General features: G+C 38.8%; 1 protein-coding gene across 2 annotated transcripts in view; it reads left to right on the top strand.

Moving 5' to 3' along the window:
- calcr.S (calcitonin receptor S homeolog) overlaps positions 1 to 23,827 on the top strand; it is a 161,279-nt gene that overhangs the window by 87,105 nt on the left and 50,347 nt on the right. For both annotated transcript variants that reach the window (XM_018269183.2, XM_041567480.1), the window contains 3 exons: positions 14,919 to 15,031; positions 17,748 to 17,839; positions 19,016 to 19,142. In XM_018269183.2, the coding sequence (XP_018124672.1) occupies positions 14,919 to 15,031; positions 17,748 to 17,839; positions 19,016 to 19,142 (332 nt within the window). The remainder of the gene's footprint in view (positions 1 to 14,918; positions 15,032 to 17,747; positions 17,840 to 19,015; positions 19,143 to 23,827) is intronic.

The raw sequence follows: 23,827 nt of genomic DNA, 5'->3' as shown, positions 1-23,827 counted from the left end.
CAGAAAGGGAAGCAATCTTTCAACAGGCATTTCTGATTATGTTTTAAATGTCATGAATTTAAATTTGCAATATAGTTTCACCATGATGCTAAAAGGAATCATAATAACGAGGCCTATAATTTAATGACATGGCTGTACATATAATGTAATAAAAGGTGACAAGTTTGCTATTGGTCATGTAACCCATAGCAACGAGTCAATGCAGTTGCATAAAAATGTCAGAATTTTTTAAAATATGCAAATATTGGAACTGAAACTAGAGCTCAAGCACTGCAAGGCAACAATGATAAGCAGTGTGCTGCCATATTAAATTTTCTTCCTGAAAGTCAGTATTTTTGTACAGGTATGGGACCTGCTATCCAGAATTTGGGGCTTTTCGGATAATGGGTCTTTCATAATTTGGATCTCCATACCTTAAAGGAGAACTAAACCCCCATAGAAAGAGTCCCCATCAAATAGCCCCCATTCACCCCCCTCCACACTTCCCTCTATTTAGAAAGTGTTGCAGAAAGTCTCATAGACCTCTCCATGCAGAGAAGAAAAGTAGAAACTCACAGGTTGCATCTTCTGTATCTTCAGATCCGCTACGTACCGCCAACATTAAGCTTTTTTGTGCATGCACAGTTTGAGCTGTTTGGTATTAGTATACACTCCTATTGCAAATGCCCCAGAACGCTCCATAAATACCCAAAGGGAAGAAGAGCATCTGAAGATGCTACCTGTGAGCTCTGCTGTGCTACTTTGCATTGAGAGGTCTTTGCAACTTTCTGTGACAGTTTTCTAAAGAGTGCACTATGCAGGGAAGGGGGCTATTAGATGGCTGTTAGATGGGGACTCTCTTTAGGAGGGGAGTTTAGTTCTCCTTTAAAGGGGAAGGAAACCTAGTTGGCGCAAAAACCCCTCCCCCCCTCCCATGTGTTGCCCACCCTCCCTCCTCCCCCCCTGGCCTACCTGTCCCGCTGGGCAAATGCCCCTAACTTGTTACTTACCCTTCTGCGCAGGTCCAGTCCAGGGAGTTCACAGACGACATCTTCTTCCACGCGATCTTCTTCCTTCTTTGAACGGCGTTTTGGCGCATGCGCAGTAGGAGCATTTCGCCGGTACAGATCTACTGCGCATGCGCCAAAAGTCACAAAGTACTTTTGGCACATGCGCAGTAGATCGTACCGGTGAAATGCTCCTACTGCGCATGTGCCGGTCAAAGCAGGAAGAAGATGCCATCTGTGAACTCCCTGGACTGGACCTGCACAGAAGGGTAAGTAACAAGTTAGGGGCATTTGCCCAGCAGGACGGGTAGGCCAGGGGGGAGGAGGGAGGGTGGGCAACACACGGGAGAAGGGGAGGGTTTTTGCGCCAACTAGGTTTCCTTCCCCTTTAAGCCTGCTAAAAATCATTTCAGCATTAGTGAAACCCAATAGGCTTGTTTTGGTTCAATAAGGTTTAATTATATCTGTGGGGCTTTACTAGTTTGTGGATTTCCTTTTTTTTCATGAATTTTATTTTTTTATCTCTAAAAATTGGACTTTTTAAAAAATGTGTAAAAACCACGAAAAACTCTAATACAAGACTTTGCTCAGTAAAAGTAGTCGAGGTCCCATAGAAGTTAATGATCCGATTCTTTTTAAGCCATTCAGACTATTAGAGGTTTTCAGATTTTTTTTCCACTAGTAGCTACTGTATCTGAAAAAACTCCCATTTTTAGAGATATTCATATTTTTTTCTGCATTTTTTCTGTTCGTACTTGTATATTCGGATCTTTTAATAACTTTCCTGGCATTCAAATAAACTCACAATAGTGTAGTTTGCAGTAGTGGAAATGGTAGGATACGTTTAGGAGTAAACACTTTTTGCTATAAACTAAACTTACTGTACTGTAGGTTGAGTCTGCAAGGTAGAGGAGAATGCAGCTTAGTTTTCTCATGAATACAATACATTCTGAGATCTTTTTTTCACTTCATTAATTATGATCTGTTTCAGCTCAGTTCAATGGAAAAACACATTAATATATACCTAGCAGTAACAGCCACCATTTTAATTCATAAACTGTTCATGAAACCTGCAGTTCTCTCTTTCCAGCCCCTCGGTAAAACCTTTTAAATAATTTTTCCCTTGATGTTGTCCAGATTCATTGTTTCCCAAATCTTGTTTTTCTGTTTGTTGTAGATATCAAGCCACATAGCTAGGGGCATGTTCCCAGATGGTGTACAAAGATGGCCCATCATGTGACTCATACAGTTCATTGCATTTGCAAATGTCGTTATCCGTAGGTCTGAAAGTAATATTTCATACATTGAGTTTGTGCCAGTTCAATATGTAAAATGTTTAAAATATTAAGCAACTTTTAATAAAATATTACATACTCATTGTACACTGCCAGTAAATATTCCCCGGGAGAAGAAGAAGAATGTTAACTGGAGGTTTCAACTTAACAAGGAGCTCATTGTGCTAAAATAATCCAACACATTGCAGTGGTTGCTTTTATTTCTTTATTTGAGATAATGATTGTTACATTGTTAAAGTGGCTTGACCAAAGTCCATTAAGTTCCACCCCTCCAAATGAACCCCACTGCACTTATATGCACCTGCTTATACAGACCTATCTACACACTCACATATATAACTATATAAACCAATATTGATACTAACTAGTTGTAGATCTTAAATCATAAGAGCCTTAAATATGATTCTTGTCCAATAAGTCATCCAAGCCACTCTTAAAGGAGAACTAACTTGGGAGAGATTCTAGAAGCTTAAGGGCAGTGGCACAGGGTCGGACTGGTGCAAAATCTTGTGTACGTGTGTGAATGACAGGCGCACTGCGCGCATGCGCGAATGACAGGCCCAACGTTCGCATGCACGAACATCAGGCCCACTGCATGCATGCGCAAGTGGCGAGCAAACCACGCTGCACAACTTTTCTTTCCATTCAGGGGGCCAATCTAGGACCGGGTCTAGGCCGACGGGGGCCCAAGAGGGCTGGGGCCCACCGGGTTTTTTTCTGGTTTCCCACCGGCCCAGTCCGACACTGCAGTGACAGATTTGTTGCCCATGACTCTTTATGAGCGACTGCGGGCAACACATTTCCTGAAAATGCATCTCCATTTGAAATAATTGAAATCGTTGGTGCTATGACCATCATATCGATAAGTCGCCTGAAGTTTCCTCTAGAGAAAATTTCAGACGACTTAGCAATATATTGGTGATAACACCAGCGATTTAAATTATTTCAAACGGAGATGCATGTTCAGGAGATTTGTCGCTAGCAGTTGCGGGCATCAAATCTCAATGTAGAAAAACCTCGCGGGACTCAGGTGTGCATGATAATTTCAGTGATTTATTGAAGCGGAGTGCAATGCAATAAATCTTCATTAAATCACTGAAATTTTCATGCAGACCTGAGTGCCGTGAGGTTTTTCTACATTGCTGCATTGGGAGGTTGCCGAGCCTCCACCCACGTGCACCAGGCATATCTTCATTCATCTACATGGAGGGTGTGCTAATCCACACTACATTGGTTGGGCATCAAATCTCCCCATCTGCTGCTGTCCTAAAGGGCAGTTTTAGCTTCATAAGCAAAATTGTTATAACAAAAAATGTCCCGAAAATGCCCAGAAATGTTTTCAAACCTTACATGAATTCATAATTTTATTAGATAAATTCATAAATTACAAAATTCATTAATTACATAAATTCTGTTTATTTTGGTTGTGTTTAAAAAAAAAAAGTAGATTTGTGCTATCTCACTAGAGCCTTTAGCCACAGTACAATATTTTCATCATATTTTGGAAACACACTACTTTTTTCCATGGGTTGCAAACAGAGCAGTTCCCAATGCTGCAGATAAGTCGCTGTGGTTTGAAAAGCAATTACCTTTTGCAGAGATTACTGTACATTATAACTCTTGGGGATTAGAGACAAATGCAGCGGATTACATTTAACACATTTACAGTAACACCAAAAATTAAAGTGTCTTAAAGTAATGAAAATATAATGTACTGTTGCCCTGCACTGGTACAACTGGTGTGTTTGCTTCAGAAACACTATACAAACAAGCTGCTGTGTAGCCATGGAGGCAGTCATTCAAAGCTGAAAAAGGAGAAAAGGCACAGGATACACAGCAGATAACAGATAAACTCTGTAGTATACAATGGGATTCTTCAGAATGGATCTACTGTGTATCCTGTGCTTGAATGGCTGTCCCCATGGCTACACAGCAGCTTGTTTATATAAACTATAGTTGTGCTTTTATAGTAAACAAACCAGTTGTACCAGTGCAGGGCAACAGGACATGATATTTTCATTCTTTTAAGACACTTTAATTTTTTGGTGTTACTGTTGCTTTAATGTGAGGTGGATTTGCACAGAACCTCTCCTGCAGGGCATTCAAGACACAGCAACAAAAGAACGTTTGACTTTATTATTGCTCATCTGATCATGTGTCTGATACACATTCAGATATTTACTAAATTCAAAAGTTGTTTTAAAGGACAAGTGAAGTAATTCGACCAATCATAGACTCACAGCACAGCACAGCACATGGATCCGAACACCCTGCTTCCCTGTATGTGATTACTGAAGGTATCGATTGCCGATTAGCACCACGTATAGTGATATGGTGTTGGCTTGCAGCGTGCAGTAGACAGACATAATGGTTTCCAACCTCATCCTGCAGCTCTGCCCTCTTGGGGCAATTACATGGGAGCAGGGCTGTGCTTGTGAGTTAGTCCATGGGGAGAAGGCCCTGTACTATGATTGCCAAATGATTTTACTTATATCAAAATAAAGTGATGTTTTTCTTAGCAAACAGATTAAAAACAACTCAATGGAAAACATTTGTTGCCTGTTTGTCTTACAGATGGTGGTTATTATAAGCAATACATGATGTTCCAGCATGCTGGCAAATAAAGCTGTAAGCGCATATCATTACGGCAATGACAACAACAGTGATACCTTTAATGAGTTACTGACAAAAAATGGCATTACAACCTCTCGTTACATAAGGACACTGAAGTGCTAGTTAACATCAAAACAGGGAAAGAGAGGGGGAAATCTGAATGTTCATGGGACATTAGGATAAAAATAATCAAGGATTAGGGAAAATATGAAACATGGTGGCAGAACCAGTGTTCCAGGTTATTATTTACATTATTTACAGATTTCTTTGTGTGTACAAACTGTAGCCAAATTTTGCCTATAGTTGCCATTCAGCCTTTAAAACAGGGAATTATTTATAGGTTTATGTTAATGGGATGGGGCTTAAAAGCTTCCTGCTTTCTCAGTAGAGCTTCTGAGATAAGGGTAAGTGAACTGTTGGTCATACTACTCACACTGTCTGCTGGGGGACTTGATTTTAAATGCACTACATACTTAGAATGCTAATGGATAGTGTATGATTGGGGTAAGTGCACTATGATCTAAGTACTCAGTCACACTGTTTGCTGGCTTAGAATGCAAAGGATATGTAAAAAGAGCAGGGCCGACCGGCACTCAAACGGATCGACAAGACCCGAGAAGTTCAATTAAAAAATAATTTTATTTATACAAAATAAAAATAAATAAAAATGTATATCTGCATCTCCATCCACCCTACGCATTTCACACCCATCCAGGGCACTTAGTCAGTGAGCCCATGACTAAGTGCCCTGGATGGGTGCAAAACGCGTAGGGTGGATGGAAATGCAGATATACATTTTTAACTTTGTATAAATAAAATTATTTTTTAATTTCTACATATCCTTTGCCTTACCGCTCCCTAAAGCTGGGGGTCTTTCACTATTTGTTGAGTCATTTATATTTTATTCTGGAGCACCTTGTTCTCTCCTAACTATTGAAATGCTGGCTTAGAATGCCAATGGATAGTGTAGGACTCACTTACATGAGCTTACATATTATGGCCAAAGTGTGGAAGTAATGGATAATTTTTTAAAATAATTATTTTTCTCATTGTGCACAAATATTGGCTTTGTATCGTTTATAGCAGCTGGTCAACGCCAGATTGTGGGTTAGACCAGGCGCTGGCACATGGGTGTTTATAGCAGCTGGTCAATGCCACAGCGTTGGTTAGACCAAGTGCTGGTGATTTCTTTCTGAATGGAACAATGCTCCAATTCTAAAATGTTCCCGATCAGAATCACATAAACATACTCAATTGTACTATTGTGTTTCTTAAATTTGCCACAGGGGTAATTATTGATAGCTACTTAGCAAGTGACAATAGATTTCCAGCCTGCATTGCTGAGGTTCAGTCAAAATGTAAAACAGACTAGTAATAGTATGAAAAGAGATTTCCTTGGGCACTTTAAGCCAGTAGCATCTAAGTTGGCAATGCAGATCTATTCTTCTTTCATCACTGGTTCTCCTAAGGGTTAGTCCACACTAGCAGATTTGGCGAGATTTAGTCGCCTGGCAACTAATCACCTCTTCTTCTGGGCGAACTGCTCTCTTCTTCTCCCTGAACTGCCTTTGCGTGTCTTCCCGTCCGCTATAATGAAAAGTCACCTGCGCTAAAGCATATGCTGTGCTTCGTTTTCCGAAGTTTCATTGTGAGGCAACTTCGGGCAACTTTGGAAAACGCGTGTGCTTTAGAGCAGGCGACATTTCATTATAGCGGATGGAAAGACACGCTAAGGCAGTTCGGGGAGATTGTCGCCCAGAAGAAGAGGCGATTAGTCTCGTAGAATCTGCTCGTGTGGACTAACCCTAAAGCTGGCCATAGATGTTGAGATTTTTAAAAGATCCGATCCTCATCCAACCACTATTTTCTCGGAACGATCGTACAAATTGACCATCAACTAAAAAGACCAATTTGCCAGGAAAACAAAGGGGAGCTGCCTGCTTGACCCTGCAAACATAGATAGATTGCACTGGGACCGACAAAGGTTTTTTGACCTGGCCGATCAATTTCCTGACAGATGTCGGACGAAAAATCGTAAGATGTACGACCGTTCGAATCCCACTAACCGCACGATAATTTTGAAGGATTGGTGGAACTTCCCTAAAATCGGTCGTTCGGTAAGAAGAATTGTCGCGTCTATGGGGAGCTTTAGAGTCAACTGTCAAATCCTCAAGCATTTTTCCATTTTTATTTCCCAAAAACCCAATATCATAACAGATGCATGGGTAAGCTAGCGGTCTGACGTATCTACCCTACGTGCATTAATAGAAGATTATTCTCATACATGTTTTGGTCTTACAGGGCCACTACAAAGTGTTACTGGCCACTTGATTATGTTGATTTTATATATGCTCAAGATCATTTAAATTGCAAGCTCTTGTGGCAAGCTTGGACGAGTAGTAAAACTGAGAATATTCAGAAGTTTTGAAGTACTATCAGTTCATCCCCCCATCTGCTGTTTTAGTTATAGTTTCTCAAATGCAAGGCAACAGTTTCACTATCTTTCTTTAATACCGTACATTCCTCTTATGTCTCAGCAGTATCAGTTCCCTGTGTGGCTTTATCTGCTACAGTGTTTTACCCTCTGGCACATCTCTGAGAAATAGTTTCATGTCAAGCAACTAACTTTATACCAGATTTTATGTCCTGTTGGAAATTATGGCAAAAAAGTGTTTATTATTTTGCAATAAAAACTAGCCCTATAATAGCTAGTCCCTGTTGAAAAGAATGCTTTGTAATATATAATTTTGGCCTCTAGTTACACCAGTGGGCCACAAAGCAGCCTCAAAACGTGTACAGGTATAAGACCCTTTATCCAGAATGCTCGGGACCTGGGGTTTTACAAATAACGGATCTTTCCATAATTTGGATCTTCATACCTTAAGTCTACTAGAAAATAATTTAAACATTAAATAAACCCAATAGGCTGGTTTTGCCTCCAATAAGGATTAATTATATCTTAATTTGAGTCAAGTACAAGCTACTGTTTTATTAAAGGAAATCATTATTAAAAATTTGGATTATTTTATAATGGAGTCTATGGGAGCCTTTCCCTAATTCGGAACTTTCTGGATAATGGGTTTCCGGATAACGGATCCCATACCTGTAGTATCATATTAGAATTTGTGTAAAATATTGAACACATTAAAGAGAGTTGAAGTAAAATGTAGAATGAAAGCATACATTACTGCATTAGTGTTTCTCAGTACAACCGCATGGTGAATGTTGTCAGTTTATTTATTCTGTATGCAGAATTATTGTCTTAGGTACAAGAAATGGTAACAATACAGTGTTATACAGATATAGCACATATTATCCAGAATGGTCAGGACCTGGGGTATTCTGGATAATGGATCTTTCTGGAATTTGGATCTTCATACAATAAGGGGCATATTTACTATGTTGTGTAAAATCTAAATTTGGAGTAAAAATTGTGTAAAAAGCTGTGCAAAATATGCCCCTTTGTCTACAATAAATTAAATAAACCCAACAGGCTGGTTTTGCTTCCAATAAGGATTAATTATATCTTAGTTTGGATCAAGTACAAGGTACAGTTTTATTATTACAGAAAAAAGGGAAATCACTTTTAAAAATTTGGATAAAATGGAGTGGGAGACGGCAATCCTGTAATTCAAAAACTTTCTAGATAACAGGTTTCTGTATAACGAATCCCATACCTGTGTGTAAGACAGTACATTCATTTACCTCTTTAAAGAGATAGTCTCATTCTCTAGTCGGAGTAAACATTATTTATAGGGATGCACCGAATCCACTATTTTGGATTCGGCCGAACCCCCGAATCCTTCTCGAAAGATTTGGCCAAATACAGAACCAAATCCTAATTTGCATATGCAAATTATGGGTGGGAAGGGAAAAACATTTTTTGCTTCCTTGTTTTTTACAAAATATCATGTGAATTCCCACTCCACCCCTAATTTGCTTATGCAAATTAGGATTCGGATTCGTTAGGCCAGGCAGAAGGATTCGGCCGAATCCTGCTGAAAAAGGCCGAATCCTGGCCGAATCCCGAACCGAATCCTGGATTCGGTACATCCCTAATTATTTATGGTCATTGTAAAATGACAACTACCAAGTAAATAGTTGTCCTAGTTACATTTAAGGTGAATCCATGTTTCCAAGGCGTGTTACGTTACTGATAAGTGATGAGCAAATGTAATCGGCAGGCATGGATTCTCAGGGAACTTCTGTACTCCGCCACCTGCTGAATTCTTCGCGAAACTGCTACAAAAAAGCCGCGTGTGTAAAAATTGTCACACGTAAAAAAAAATGTTGCCGCCCATTGATAATGCATTTCAGCAAAAAAGTCACCGAGATAAAAAAGTCGACAAGACAAAATTGTCGCTAACATTTTTTGGACACCCATTGACTTTAATGTATTTGGAGTGAGAAAAAATTGTTGCGCGTAAATAATTTTTGACACCCTTTGATTTCAATGGGTTTTTATGATGTCGTTTTTATTTCTAAATTACACTGATTACACTGCAAATAATTCACTCTACCATATAAAATTTTATTCCTGAACCAGCAAGTGTATTTTTTTTAAATTGTAATATTGGTGTGTAGGTGCATCTCAGGTCATTTTGCCTGGACATGTGCTTTTCAGAAAGAGCCAGCACTTTAGGATGGAACTGCTTTCTGGCAGGCTGTTGTTTCTCCTACTCAATGTAACTAAATGTGTCGCAGTGGGACCTGGATTTTACTATTGAGTGTTGTTCTTAGATCTACCAGGCAGCTGTTATCTTGTGTTAGGAAGCTGCTATCTGGTTACCTTCCCATTGTTCTGCTTATGGTGCTTCTGGGGGGGGTTGATATCACTCCAACTTGCAGTACAGCAGTAAAGCGTGACTGAAGTTTATTAGAGCACAAGTCACATGACTGGGACAGCTGGGAAACTGACAATATATCTAGCCCCATGATAGATTTCAAAATGAAATATAAAAAAAATCTGTTTGCTCTTTTGAGAAACGGATTTCAGTGCAGAATTCTGCACATTTTTTCCCAGGACAGTATCCCTTTAACATCTATGCTGCTCTCTGGTTTTGCCATGGCTGCACCTATTCCAGAATAGAGAAGAGAGTGAAAATCAATGAATATCTCTGCTCCTGTTCTTGTATGTAACTACAGTATTTTGCCTGATCCAATCATTTACCTCTCTATGTTTAACTGGATACTGCTATTCTGGGAAGTATCATGTTTAAGATTTGTGCCATATTTAGATCCTGTAGAAACATTTCATTCTTTTTATATGGAACTGAGGTGTGTGGCACATAATAAACCTAGTTTGAAATCGACAATCTTTCTTTATCATGTGTCTCATGCATACACAGCAGCGCAGCTTATTTAAATATAAATGAGACTAGCCTGTGCCCCTTTATTTCAAGGGCACAAAATGTGCATTTGTGGATAACAAGCCTTTTAGGCAGGCTTTTAACATACAGTATTCAAATGGTTCAATGGACCTCTGCCATTGACTTGTGCATGAACTTGGAAGGTTTTAGGTGAATATTCAAATTAGAACTGTTTCAAGGGTTGAGGTGTGATAAATCTCACCTTCTTTTAACCAGGCTCCTGTAGCCCTCTGTCCATGCAATATTTAGCATTAAGTAATGTGCCTATTTCTGCATTCTGTTGTATACATTGGCAGCTGTTACTAAATTGGAACCTATATAAATTTTATCTTATCTACCTGTATATATTCTATTAGATATACTGTATTGGTGTCAATTATCTGAATATGCATTTTAGTTTATGTGCCTACTGTATATTTATGCGTAGTGACGTCATGACTGATTTAGCATGGTAAACCCAATGGCCACATTATCAGAACTTGGCTCAACAACCATTAAAGAAACTACTGAATAGACATATATTATCAGATAATATATGGAAAACTGTATTGTGTAATGCTATATGAAGACTGTAGAAATGTGATGTTATTGAATCATTAGACCCGATGCCACCACCTATGCCTACCTGACTTTTAAAGGAGAACTAAACCCTAAGATTTAATTTGATTAAAAATGTCATATTTTATATACTGAAGTTTATTGCACCAGCCTAAAGTTTCAGCTTGTCAATAGCAGCAATGATCCAGGATTTCAAACTTGTCACAGGGGTTCACCATCTTGGAAAGTGTCTGTGACACTCACATGCTCAGTGGGCTCTGAGCAGCTGTTGAGAAGCTAAGAGGCACATTTACTATGGGTCGAATATGGAGGGTTAATTAACCCTCCATATTCGACCGTCAAAGTAAAATACTTCAAATATCGAAGTCGAAGGATTTACCACATTTCCTTTGTTCGTACGAACGAAGGAAAAATTGTTCGATTGAACGATTAAATCCTTCGAATCGAACGATTTTCCTTCGATCAAAAAAAGCCTATGAACCTTCCCCATAGGCTAATATTGATGTTCGGTAGGTTTTAGGTGGCGAAGTAGGTGGTCGAAGTTTTTTTTAAAGAGACAGTACTTTGACTATTGAATGGTCGATTAGCCCACAGATTTTTAGTTCGAAGTCGTAGTCGAAGGTCGAAGTAGCCAAAAAAATACTTCGAAATTCAAAGTATTTTTTATTCTATTCTTCACTGGAGCTAAGTATATAGTTAGGCTTTAGTTCTCCTTTAAAGGTACCAAGAGCAGCTTTTTGTCACCTTGCCTTTTGGCAGGAGCAAAATTAATCATAATGATCCAGAGGAAAACTAATGACATGGGATTGTGCCATGAGACATCTGCAATCTTCTCAAGTAATAACCAAGCCCTGCACCAAACCTAAACATGGGGGTCAGTCTTTCAGGGTATGGAAAGGCCAGTCAATTATTCCAGGACTGTATATGGCAGGATGGGGATCTGAGCTGCTTTTCTTGTTTTTCTTTTCCATTTGAGAGGAAGCATAATGGATACATTCAGAAATTATGAATCACCATCCTCCATCAGAAATTGAGCTTATAAAAATACAATTGACTGAGTTGGAATCTTTCTGTTTAATATGACAAAAATGCTTTAAGGTTTAGCAGTCAGATATGTATCCCAGGTCACTCCATCATTTTAGCACATGTATAAATATTTATATTAATTGGTACTGTTCTGGCTGTGCAAAGCTGTTTGAAGACCCATCCAAATAGGATTACTGCCTTGTCAAGCTACCAGACTTCAGTTGTGGATGGGTGTCAGAAATGCATCACTTCAAAGCTTTCCTGATCAAGTACAGAATCATCAATCAAGCACAGAAGCATGACATTTTAGGGTTTTATGATTTTTCTATATTCTTGTCATTATCCTTGTATAATGCTAATAATATCCAGTCTTGTATGCAGAATCTATTGAGTAAAAATGCCCTACTGAATGTGAAGTCTGATCCAGAAGGAAACTATGGGGCAGATTTATAAAACTGGCACAAAAGTACAATTGTCTGCACTGCTTTTATACTGCACCGTGTCAAGAGCAGTATTTGGCTAAAAGTATACATTTTTAGCCAAAACTCTTCAGGTATTCAATCTGTCTAAAATAACATGCCCTCAGTTTTGTTAAGGTTAAGATATTAGGATTTGTAAAAGATGTTTTCATTATCATAAGATCAAGTTTACCTTGAAACAATCGTTTAAATGTACAATTTGTCCATCAACTAAAAAGACCATTTCAAGCGATATATTTAGTTGAAGCCAGGAGAACCACTTGCTTGGCCCTGCAAACAATTAGATACATGGATACATTTCACTGTGAAAAACGAAAATCTTCTAACCTTTCCGATCAATGTAAAATCGTTATATGCACGATTGTTCGGTGCCCCTTAACCTCACAATAATTTGATGGATTTGTTGGATCCCACAAAAATCTGTCATTAGGAAGATAAAAATCTTTACTCACTGCTCTAAGTTCCAGACTGTCTCCAGAAGCATTGCCAGCACAGGAACTTTTTGTTGGAATTATGGCAGTGCAGGGCCAAGTCAGGCGAGCGACCTGGGCAACCCGGCCGACTACTTCACCCTCACCGTTTGTGCATGCGCAGAAGTGTGCAAGCGGTGAGGAAGCACGAGTGCACATTTGTGGAACAGTGAATGCGATGAGGAAGCACGAGTGTGCATGTGCAGAAAAGTGGTGAGGCTGCACCAGTGCACATGTGTGGAATAGCGCATGCGATGAGGAAGCATGAGTGTGCATGTGCTGAAGAGCGCAATGTCATGAACTGCTGCCACAGCTTCTAGACAAAACGGTCTGAACTAGGGGAAAGCGTCAGAAGAGGTACGTACCTGGCACCCCTCTGTGTTTGCGCCCTAGGCACGTGCCTCTTCTGCCTACCCCTATTTCCGGTCCGGAGTATGGGGTGTTTATGGGTGATCAAATGCAAACAAAACTGACCTGTCTATGTACAATGCCAAGTGTTAAAGGAGAAGGAAAGGCTAAAGTTAAGTAAGCTTTATTAGAAAGGTCTATATAAATAAACCAGTAAATTCTCAAAGTAACGCTGCTCTGAGTCCTCTGTCAAAAAAAACACTGCATTTCTTTCCTTCTATTGTGTACACACGGGCTTCTGTATCAGACTTCTTGTTTTCAGCATAAACCTCTAGGGCTAGGGCTTGAACATGCTCAGTTTGCTCCCCTCTCCCACTCTCCCTCCTCCCCCCCCCTGCTGTAATCTGGGCCCAGAACTATAAGTGAGCAGGGAGGAAGTGATGTCACAGCAAATTTATATGGCAGCTGCTGTCCTAGACAAGCTGAGAGCTTCTAGAGCTGTTTACTCAGGTATGGTAAGGTATTCTGCAGAATAAATATAGTGTTATAGCTTGCACTATTTTGGCTAATCTATTGGCAATAAAAAGCTTCTGTAGCTTTCCTTCTCCTTTAACTAAAGGGGTGTAAAAGTCACTGCCATTGGGAGTGGTAAATGGCATTTTGCCATCTGGCAGTCTGATGGAACAGTCTGTGTTTGGCAAATGCCACAAGAACACTCACTACAAGCCTATTACCATGCCAACGGCAAGTTTAGTGGAAGAAGATGTTTTTGGAACTGTTCTCATGATTTAGCAAACCTACAGCACTTTACATTTGGTTTGAGAATGAGATGTTGAACAGGCTGTGAGTAAACATATTGCATACATAGCTGAGTAAGTATAGTAAACTTGCATAGAAACAGGCTTAGTTAATAACACTGGATAAGGCACATTCTTACCAAGTATTATCAAACATGGCAAACTCTATACACGTTTAGTACATTAGCATGGTTTGTTCTCCTTCACTTCATTGTGTAATGAAATTTTGGTGTAAATTCTGATATAATAGTGACATATGCACTTTTATAAATATGCACATCCTCAGAGCTTTTATTACGGAATTTTAAATTAAGGGAAACTCATTTAAATATTTGTGATTCAATTTATGCCAGATTTTGCACTTTTTCATAGTAGTAACTATAGGGCTTATATCACTTAATTAACAAAGGCGCTGAAATATACATATATATTTACTCATAGCAATCAATTGGTAATTCGTTTTGATCTGGTTAATTGTAAGCTCTTGAGGGCAGGACCCACCCCTATTGCCTTTGTGCAAACTAATATGCCTTATTATACATACCAGACCCAGCTGTGTACTGACTGCGTAACTGGAACAGCAAGAAGTAAAGAGGAACCACAGTTGATGCTCCACTTTTAGCCAACTGAAATTTTCCTTTAGGACCAACAATATTTCATCCATCAAGGTTTCAAGATTACAAGTCTAATGTGCCCCCCGTATTGCCATATATGCCCAGATAGTCCAGCAGTATGGATTCAATCTACTGTGCCTACAGTAATTGCCTGACCAAATCTGGGCATGTATGGTCAGAAGACTGTAGACAGCTATGGACAACTGCACTGATGCAATTCCTCACATACATTAGTTAATCAGTTCCTATATGTTTAACTCAGAGCAGTACCCTCTACACATCTATACTGTCTGTCTGTTCAGTTGTTGGAAGTAGCAATTCCTAAAATGCACTGGTTAATGTAAAGTATAATTTAATTTACAGAAAAAGCCTCCAAGCACTGTGACGAGAATGGAAATTGGTTCCAGCACCCTGAAAGCAACCGCACTTGGTCCAACTATACTCTCTGCAATTCATTTACCTCTGAGAAGCTGAAGGTGAGATTAACATGGTTTCATTCTCTGCATTAGGGAATCAGAAAGATACAATGTTAGGACAAAGAGAGGGAGCTGATCAGACTGGAGATAGAGATCAAGGGACCCCAAGCACTTCAGAAAGGCTGGGTCCATACATAACTTATGGTGCTGAGGGATGTCCAGCCTCTAGTTGCCATTAAAAATTACAATTTACTGCCAGGGTCATTTAATAAATGGGCAAAAAGGGCATTTACCCAGTACCCACCAGCAGACATTATATGTGCTTCAGAGTTTGCATGAAGCATCCCCCAGAAATGGCAGATCCCACATTTTAATCTGCTGATTTAACTTAAACTTTCTACAGGAAAGAGATCTTTTTTAATAAAAAGCTGGTATCTTTAGTGGAATGGTTTTTTTTTTCTTTTGGTGTCCCATGTAAACATAGGCCTTGAAGTTCTGTTTGTTTGTTTTCCTGCAATCAGAACAAAATTAGGAACCTCTTGACTTCTTCTTTTGTCTTCTTTTATTGTCTACTTTATTATATTCATTCTCACCTTCTTGAGGTAAATGCTTCCACAGATTCCTTATGGTGGCTGTGAGGGGCCACCAATCAGATCTATGCCCCGGGCCCTGCTCCCATCATCCCACCAGTTGGTGTACCTCAAAAGTTATGAGATATCTTTAATGTCTAGAGTAAAACTATCTAACATAATTGTGGGGTGCCCTACCCTACTGTATCCCTTGATGTGGTTCTGTTTTCTAATTTCACCTGCTTTAGTGTAAGGTTTGAAATTACATGTCTCTTTAATTGGTAGTCATATTTAATTTAAAGGCCAATAATATTATTCAATCTATTCATCCAACACCTGCAAATAAACCGCAGCAACAATTCTGTTTTCAGTTGTGTACCTATAGAGGAAGCAGACTCCACAGTTGCTGGGGGCATGGGGGACCCAGACCGCAGAGTCTTCTTCTTCTGTAGCTTTAAAGAAACCCTCTTTCATTGAATCCATGAATGACATCTTGACATGCATTCTACTCAGCCTATCTGCTATGCTAATGTGGCCCTATAGGCCTCTTAGAACTTGACCATGGCTACACATCAACTAATATTTGCACATTATATTAGATCTCCCTATGCAAACATACTAGATATATTTAACCACTTGGGCTACAAGAAGTTCTGTATATAGTAGCCAGCTATAGGTTGACCATGTAGCCCTAGCATAACCTTTTATGCCCAGAACATTTATAAGCCAACATGTCAATAAAAATAGAGACAACTGAATAAGCCTCCAGTACCTGTTCTTAATAATCTCTAATTCTATGACAAGAAGGTTTTGTGCAGAAGCACTCCTTATATTTATAGCTACCTGAGGATTCTTATAAGTTGCTTAACAAAATTCTGTACATTTATTGTACTGGATAAACTTTTCACCCCAGGATGAGAGGGTCACTGTATGTTGACTACTCAGCTTTGATAGAAAGTGGTTGAAATTGCTACCTATGAGGAATGAAGCAGCAGTTCTGTAGGTCTTGATTTAATGGCTCACCTTAAAAATCTGCCAAAACAAATATTTTTTTAGAACTAATATTCAGAAGATTCTATACATATCTGTCAATCCTTATTCTTTTATATTCACAAGCTGTTAACATGTGTGGTCTGTTGGATTTTTTGAAAATCAGCATGCTGATTCAACTTTATTATTACTTTAACCACGTTACATGGAAATATAAACAGGCCCTAGTGAAGGCAGCCAAATAAAACCATAGTTATACTGAGTTCAAGAAGGCTGACTTTCTTTTTTTCCTTTGTTATATAATGTTCATTTGGATTGTTTTTATATCTTTTTATATTCTCGATTCATTTACTTTTGCCAGAAATGGAATATTTCTTGTAATATCAAATCTGTACATTGTGTTTGTGTGGATATTATAACTAGTGTGACAGGGTCTCATGTACAGTATGTAGAACCTAAAGAAGTGGATTAAAACTGGGTTAAAGTACAACATTTACAGTATCTGGTAAAGAAAGAAAATAATGACAAGTCTGCCAGCATACCACATCACTCTATGTTAATTGAAGGTTGGATATTTTGGCCAGTGAGCTTACTATTGGACGTCTGAATATCTGTGGCATGTCAGGGCCACCCAATAGCACTCAATCAGATTACAGACAGTCTGCCCAAATTGAAAGTCTTATATGCAGATACACTTTTGTGGCAAGTGAATGCAGAGCCAGCAGATAAAGACATGGAAAAAGCTACAGCCCCCCAACTATCATTAATGCTATCTGTGTTTATAGCCAAAACATATGATGTCCAGCTATTAGTAAGGGAAGATCAGGTGGACAAATCAACAGATGTCCAGTTTATTGGCCACCCCTGTGAATGGATGATCATTTTCAACAAACCTTCTTGAAATCCCAGTTGACAGCAGTAGTTAATTCCAGACAGAAAATGTCCATTGCCATTGACTTTTTTTCCACTGTGTTTCTGAAGCAAGATCCATATACAATCACTGAAGCCACTGACTAAACAAATTCTTCATTATAATGTGGTTGCTTTTGGGCTCTTAATTTGTGCAATATCTGATTTTTCACCCTGCAGGCCAAGAACGCTAAAGTTGGCCTGTGTGTCAGTCATCAACATTTTCCTTTACTTTAAATGGGATCTAAACCCCTAAAAAGGAATTGATGGAGAGTTCTCTTGACTCATTTTCTCCTTATCTCTTCTAGATGGCCTACATACTTTACTATATGGCTATAGTAGGACATGCCTTGTCCGTCGTTTCTTTGTTGATTTCCCTTGGAATATTCTTCTATTTTAAGTAAGTGTCTCCTGAATGTATTATTATATTCATTGAATATGTTAGCTGCAGGTACACTAATGTATAGTGCTAGCTATAGAATACAGGTATTGGACATATTACCTGGAATCATCATGCCTGGAGCTTTCTGGATAAAGGGGTCTGTCCATACTTTAGATCACCGTATCTTAAGTCTACAAAAAATCAACAGATGTTTTCCACCAATATGGATTCTTGGTATCTTAGTTGTAATCATGTACATGGTACTGTTTTATTATTATAAAGAGAAAGTTTGAATAATTTGTTTAAGATGGAGTGTAATTTGGGAGATGGTCTTCCTGTAATTTGGAACTTTCTGGATTATGGTGTTAGATCCTATACCTGTTCCTCTTGTTATGGATGATGGCTAGACGCTAGTGTTACATATGGTAACTAACTGAGGATGCACACTTTATTTATAATATATAATTACCATTATTCATTCTATATAATTATCACTACCCCATTTATTGAATGAGCAAGGAGCAGGGGAGTAACTGCAGACCCTGCAGCTGCAGGGGGGCGCGGAAATATAGGAGCCCCAGGAGGCCCTAATTAATGACAATTTATACATATATTGGTAAAACAGCACAACTGCTGCAAATTTTGGAGGGCCTTTAAATTTGCTGTGGGGACCATTAACATATAGTTACGCCACTGGCAAGGAGGCTGAGGTGCAACTAGAAAAATTGAGTCTACTTTGATGCAGCCCTAGATCCATCAGTATATGGAGTAGGTGTATCTCTTAAGAATGTTCCTCTCCACTCTCTTCTAAAGTTGTACTTCCAGCCAGATTGTAAGAGTGATTATCACCCAGGCACTAGCAAAAGCAAAGTGCAGAGGAAAAGAAGTTGCTTTTCATTACACAAAGGAAGGCATCACTGAAATCCACATAAAGCACATAAAGCATACAAAGCAGGAGGGGACAATATATCCCAATATTGCAAATACAAATAAAACAATATAATGAAAGTTAGAGGAAGAACTGGCATAGTGTAAATAGTTCATATATTTGTTTTTACATTCTATAACATACTTAAAGGTGAACTAAAATGTCTAACTACTAATGGATTGTTCTTATGTACCAATTTCCAGCAGAACAATTGAATGTGTGGTATATATGGCTGTGTTAATAATGTATTCTTTATTATGTTTTAGGAGCCTGAGCTGCCAGAGGATAACGCTGCATAAAAATCTCTTTACCTCTTATGTTTTGAATTCATTGTTTACAATTGTTCACCTTACGGCAGTAGTGCCAGATACGGATCTTGTGAGGAGCGATCCTGTAAGTATTTATGTCATTAAGTATCACTTGAACTTCATTGCTTTATTTATACTGTAGATTATAATATAGGAATGGCTATTGTATAATGGGAACGGCTTCAGTAGGGGAAACTGGGTTTCATGCTACAGGATTGTGTTAGTAAATGGAATGGCTTCCTACTAAAAGAAGTGAATAAATGCGGAAGGGTTTTTTTTTTTAATATAGAACAGAGCTAATTAAAACCTATTCTTAATTTAGAAGACTTGGAGCTTTCTTTGGTATATAGCTGCTTGTCATATACCAATCATAACCCCATGCGTAGAAACATATTTACAATGTCTAGGAAAGGTACTATGCAATCGTCTTGCCTCTGATTCATTCTACGACTGTTCCCCACTCTCTCTATACTGTGTTCTATACTGCCCACTCATCCTGTCAAATTGGAGTAATCCAACAGCACATATTATTGTCAGCACAGTTTACAACCATCAGTTAAGAACTCTGATCAGTAGGGAGGCAAGAAATATAAGCTTGATTCATAACGGGGCAGACTGACCGTACATCTGCTTAATCTCTAATTCACATTCCTAATCATTAGAAATATGCAAAGTAATTTAAATTATATGGATCTAAATCATCTCAGAATGTAAAGTGCAGGGCTGTGAATAATCTCCCCGCTGACCAGTGCAGCATCATTTCCCAATAACAGGCTATAAATACAGCAGAAGCCTAATGTAAGCTATACTATATTATTGGGGGGGGGCAGGGATGCAGCTTTAAAAGAACATGCACTCAGTATGCATTTTACATTTTAACAGTGTGTAGAAAATAAAACTCCATCATTTTAGCCTTGATGGATAGAACAGGATCACAGAAATGACACCCAAGTTTCAGCATGGTGGTCAAATGTCCTTTTTTCAGAATAATCCAGAACATTACTGTATATGATAAAAGTACTGGTAAAAAAACCTGGCATCTCTACAATATGAGTGTACCCAGATGTAATTTATCTTGTTTATCTTGATATTTAGAGGGCTAGCAACCTAAATCTGGTTAAAGGGATACTGTCATGGGAAAAAAACATGTTTTCCGATGACAGGATCCCTTTAATGCACTTAATGCAGCCATACCAGGTTTGATGACAAATCCTATAGGTAAGTTGGATCTGTTGTAACTGTAGTGTCAGGTGACTCCATCAGCAGCAATATTTAGCCTTGTGGAACTTTAATCATCGAGGAGTGGATGTGCGTCAAAACTTTGGGTTGTGTAGGCGAGTGAAGTGTTAAAGAAATTTTGAGTTGGGCAGGTCAAACAAAAATGATAATGATGCCTTGGTGGCTATCACCAGTAGGAACTAAGTACAATATATGCAGAGGTTTAAAGAATGTCCTAAGAATTGTCATTTACAACATTTAAGAGTATTGTTGAGATTGACTTGTGATGCTAGACATGACTTGTGCCCTTGGTTGTTAAGGACCACTGACTTTACTCGCTTTGTGTAATGACTATACTATATGTACAACTGCATGGTCCAAACCAGTCTAACACAGATTGTACCCCAGGAGCAGCAAAGGAGAGGCAGTTGCTGTTATTATAATATATATTATACCTGCAATGTTTTTTTCTTCATAAGGTACATTTTCTTTTGCATTTTTGTGCTCCAAGGAAATCTCTTCCATTAATATTATTGTTATTAAACAAAATGTAAAAAGCTGTCAAAAGTAGAAAACTGCATACTCTAAAAATAGACATCGGAAAAACTCACTTTTCCTCTCAGTATTATACTGAAACATATAAAAAGGCCCTTTTAAAAAGTAAAGCCTGAAGTAAAAGCTATATTTATAAATAACAGCATGTCTTTTCTTTCTCTCACTGCTGTTCTCTTAATCTATTTTACTGTATCTCCCTGTTTTCCCTTTCATAGTCTTTTATGCCTTTCTCCGACAGCTCTTCTCTCTGTGACAATGCTATTATTTCAGTGGGAAAGTATTTCCAGCTCATAACTGGCCTTTATTTTTCATTTATTTTTGCTGTAAGAGAAAGTATTATGATTATTACTTTATGTTTATAAAGCATTAATAAAAAATAATGTCCAGTAAAAGGGCATATACATCAGATCTACAGAATGCATAGAAATAATAACCAATACAAGTAAGAAGGGTTCTTTTTATTGCTTGTAAAATGAGAAGGGGTATGAGACATAAGGTACAGGGAGGGGCAGGGGCAGGTGTAAGAGAGAAATGTGGCATTTGTAACCTTGCAGTGTTAAAGAGATGATTTGAAAGTGGAATGATTGGGAGACAATCTGATTGTGGAAGTTCATTCCAGAGATGGAGAGTAGTCATTAGTTCTAATAAAATGTGGAATGTGAGTATGTGAAGAAGTAATGACTTGAGTAGTAAATGGTTAGAGCATAACAAGTGTTTAGGTGATAGAGAAAACTTAAGGAATATACGGCAGGGCAGACTTGTGAACTTGTGAGTGTTGTGCTCAGTGGAGTGTGGGGAGGTATGTGAGCCTGGCACCTGCATTTATCATGGACTTGAGTAGTAGAAGGGGTAGACAAATTAAAATAGAATTGCAGTAATCAATATGTGACATGATGAGTGTAAATTATAATAAGTTAGCATTTAGTGTGATGAAGGGTTTCTCCCTGCTCGCTCATAGCTCTGGAATCAGATTACTGCAGGCTGGAGAGAAGGAAGAAAAGAGGGAAGAGAAAGGAGCAAACTGAGCATGCTCAAGCCCGTGCTCTGGAGGTTTAAGATGAAAACAACAAGTCTGATAAAGAAGCCCATGTGTACACAATAGAAGGAAAGAAATGAGGTGTTTCTTTTGACAGAGGACTCAGAGCAGCATTACTTTGAGGGTTTACTGGTGTATTTGTATTGACTTTTCAGATAAATCTTACTTAGTTTTAACTTTTCCTTCTCCTTTAATAGATGGATATATTGAATGAACTAGAGGTCAGAACAGATATCACCCTGTGGGACTAGGCCTGGAAATAGACCTGGGGTGATAGTGGAGTTGCTGACTGGCATATAGATTTTTGGAATGTTATTGTATAATGTAATGTAATCTGTAATGTTTATCATAGTTAAAGTAGCAGAAGAAGTCCAAATAGAAATGGCTGACATACAAAAAGAGCTTGATATAAGATCTCCACTGAGGTTAGAAGAGAAGATAAATTTGAGTGTCAGCAGCATGGAGGTCGTAATCATTTTAATTGATTAATTGGCCAAAGGGAGGAAATATACAGAGAGAATAATAAAAGGCCTAGGTCAAAGCAAAAAGGAATTCCAGCAGATATAGGTGATTTGAAATGTAAGAGGAAAACCAGGGGGTGTGGTGTCAGGAGACACAGGAATGGACAGACTGGAGCATGAGAAGGGGAGTGACAATGGAAAGAGCTGTTTTAATAAAGAGAGATGACTTTTGCAAATAGCACGTTATTGGTGACTCGTTTGGAGTAGTTTCCTCAGGTTTACTTCACATGCAATTAGACACAGTGCTTATGCTCATGCAAAATCTATTGGCAACTATTGAGCCTCAGGATACAAGATGAGCAAGTCCTTTGCATTTTGTTTCTCATTTTGTATTTAGAATGCAAAACAGGTTGACTCAAGGCAACCCGATGGAAATATTCTGCCAGGCAATTGTGGATCGATTCATGCTTTGCACAATTGCAATGACTTGTATTGTATAATGATTGCTGTGGATCATTTGCTCATCACTCTTATCTGAGTGGAAGCAGCACTGTGGCCTATCAAGAATGTTCTTTAGCTGTGCTAATGGCTTATCCTTCTCTTCTCATATCACTTTTGACAACTGATCATTTTAACGGCACGATGAAGCAAGTTTTGGTATTCTAGGGGTGATTTATAAATAAGAAACAAAGGGATTTTTCATGCACAAAGACTAAAAAGTATGAGTGTGAGTGAAGTCAGCCTTGTGATGAATATCTTTATTAAAGGGCATGTAAAGTCTAAAATAGAATAAGGCTAGAAATGCTGTATTTTGTATACTAAATATAAACATGAACTTACTGCACCACAAAGCCTAATCAGACAAATAATTTATGCTTTCAAAGTTGGCTACAGGGGGTCACCATCTTGTAACGTTGTTAAACATCTTTGCAAGTCTAAAATAGAATAAGGCTAGAAATGCTGTATTTTGTATACTAAATATAAACATGAACTTACTGCACCACAAGCCTAATCAAACAAATAATTTATGCTTTCAAAGTTGGCTACAGGAGGTCACCATCTTGTAAATTTGTTAAACATCTTTGCAAGACTAAAGGTGGCCATACATGGATAGATCCGCTCGTTTGGCGATGTCGCCAAACGAGCGGATCTCCCTACGATATGCCCACCTTGAGGTGGGCAATATCGGGCAGATCCGATCGTGGGCCCTAGGGCCCAAAGATCGGTTCCTAGCATTCGCAAACGGGCGGTCGGATCGCGGGACCGCATCAACGAACAGATGCGGCCGCGATCCGACGGGATTTTTAATCCCATCCGATCGAGATCTGGCCGATTTTCGGCCAAATCTCGATCGGGGAAGCCCGTCGGGGCCCCCATACACGGGCCAATAGTGTGGTCTGGGTTGCTTAGGGATCGTCATAAACAAAGCTGCTTGAGTTCTGCATGGCTGGGAATAAGGCGGGGGCTCCCCCTGCTGTTGATAAGTATGATTGTTTTCCT

The sequence above is a fragment of the Xenopus laevis genome, chromosome 6S, assembly GCF_017654675.1.
Source record: "Xenopus laevis strain J_2021 chromosome 6S, Xenopus_laevis_v10.1, whole genome shotgun sequence".
Taxonomy (NCBI): Eukaryota; Metazoa; Chordata; class Amphibia; order Anura; family Pipidae; genus Xenopus; species Xenopus laevis.
Note: the sequence above shows the minus strand (reverse complement) of the source record. Positions and strands in the feature narration are given on the sequence as shown.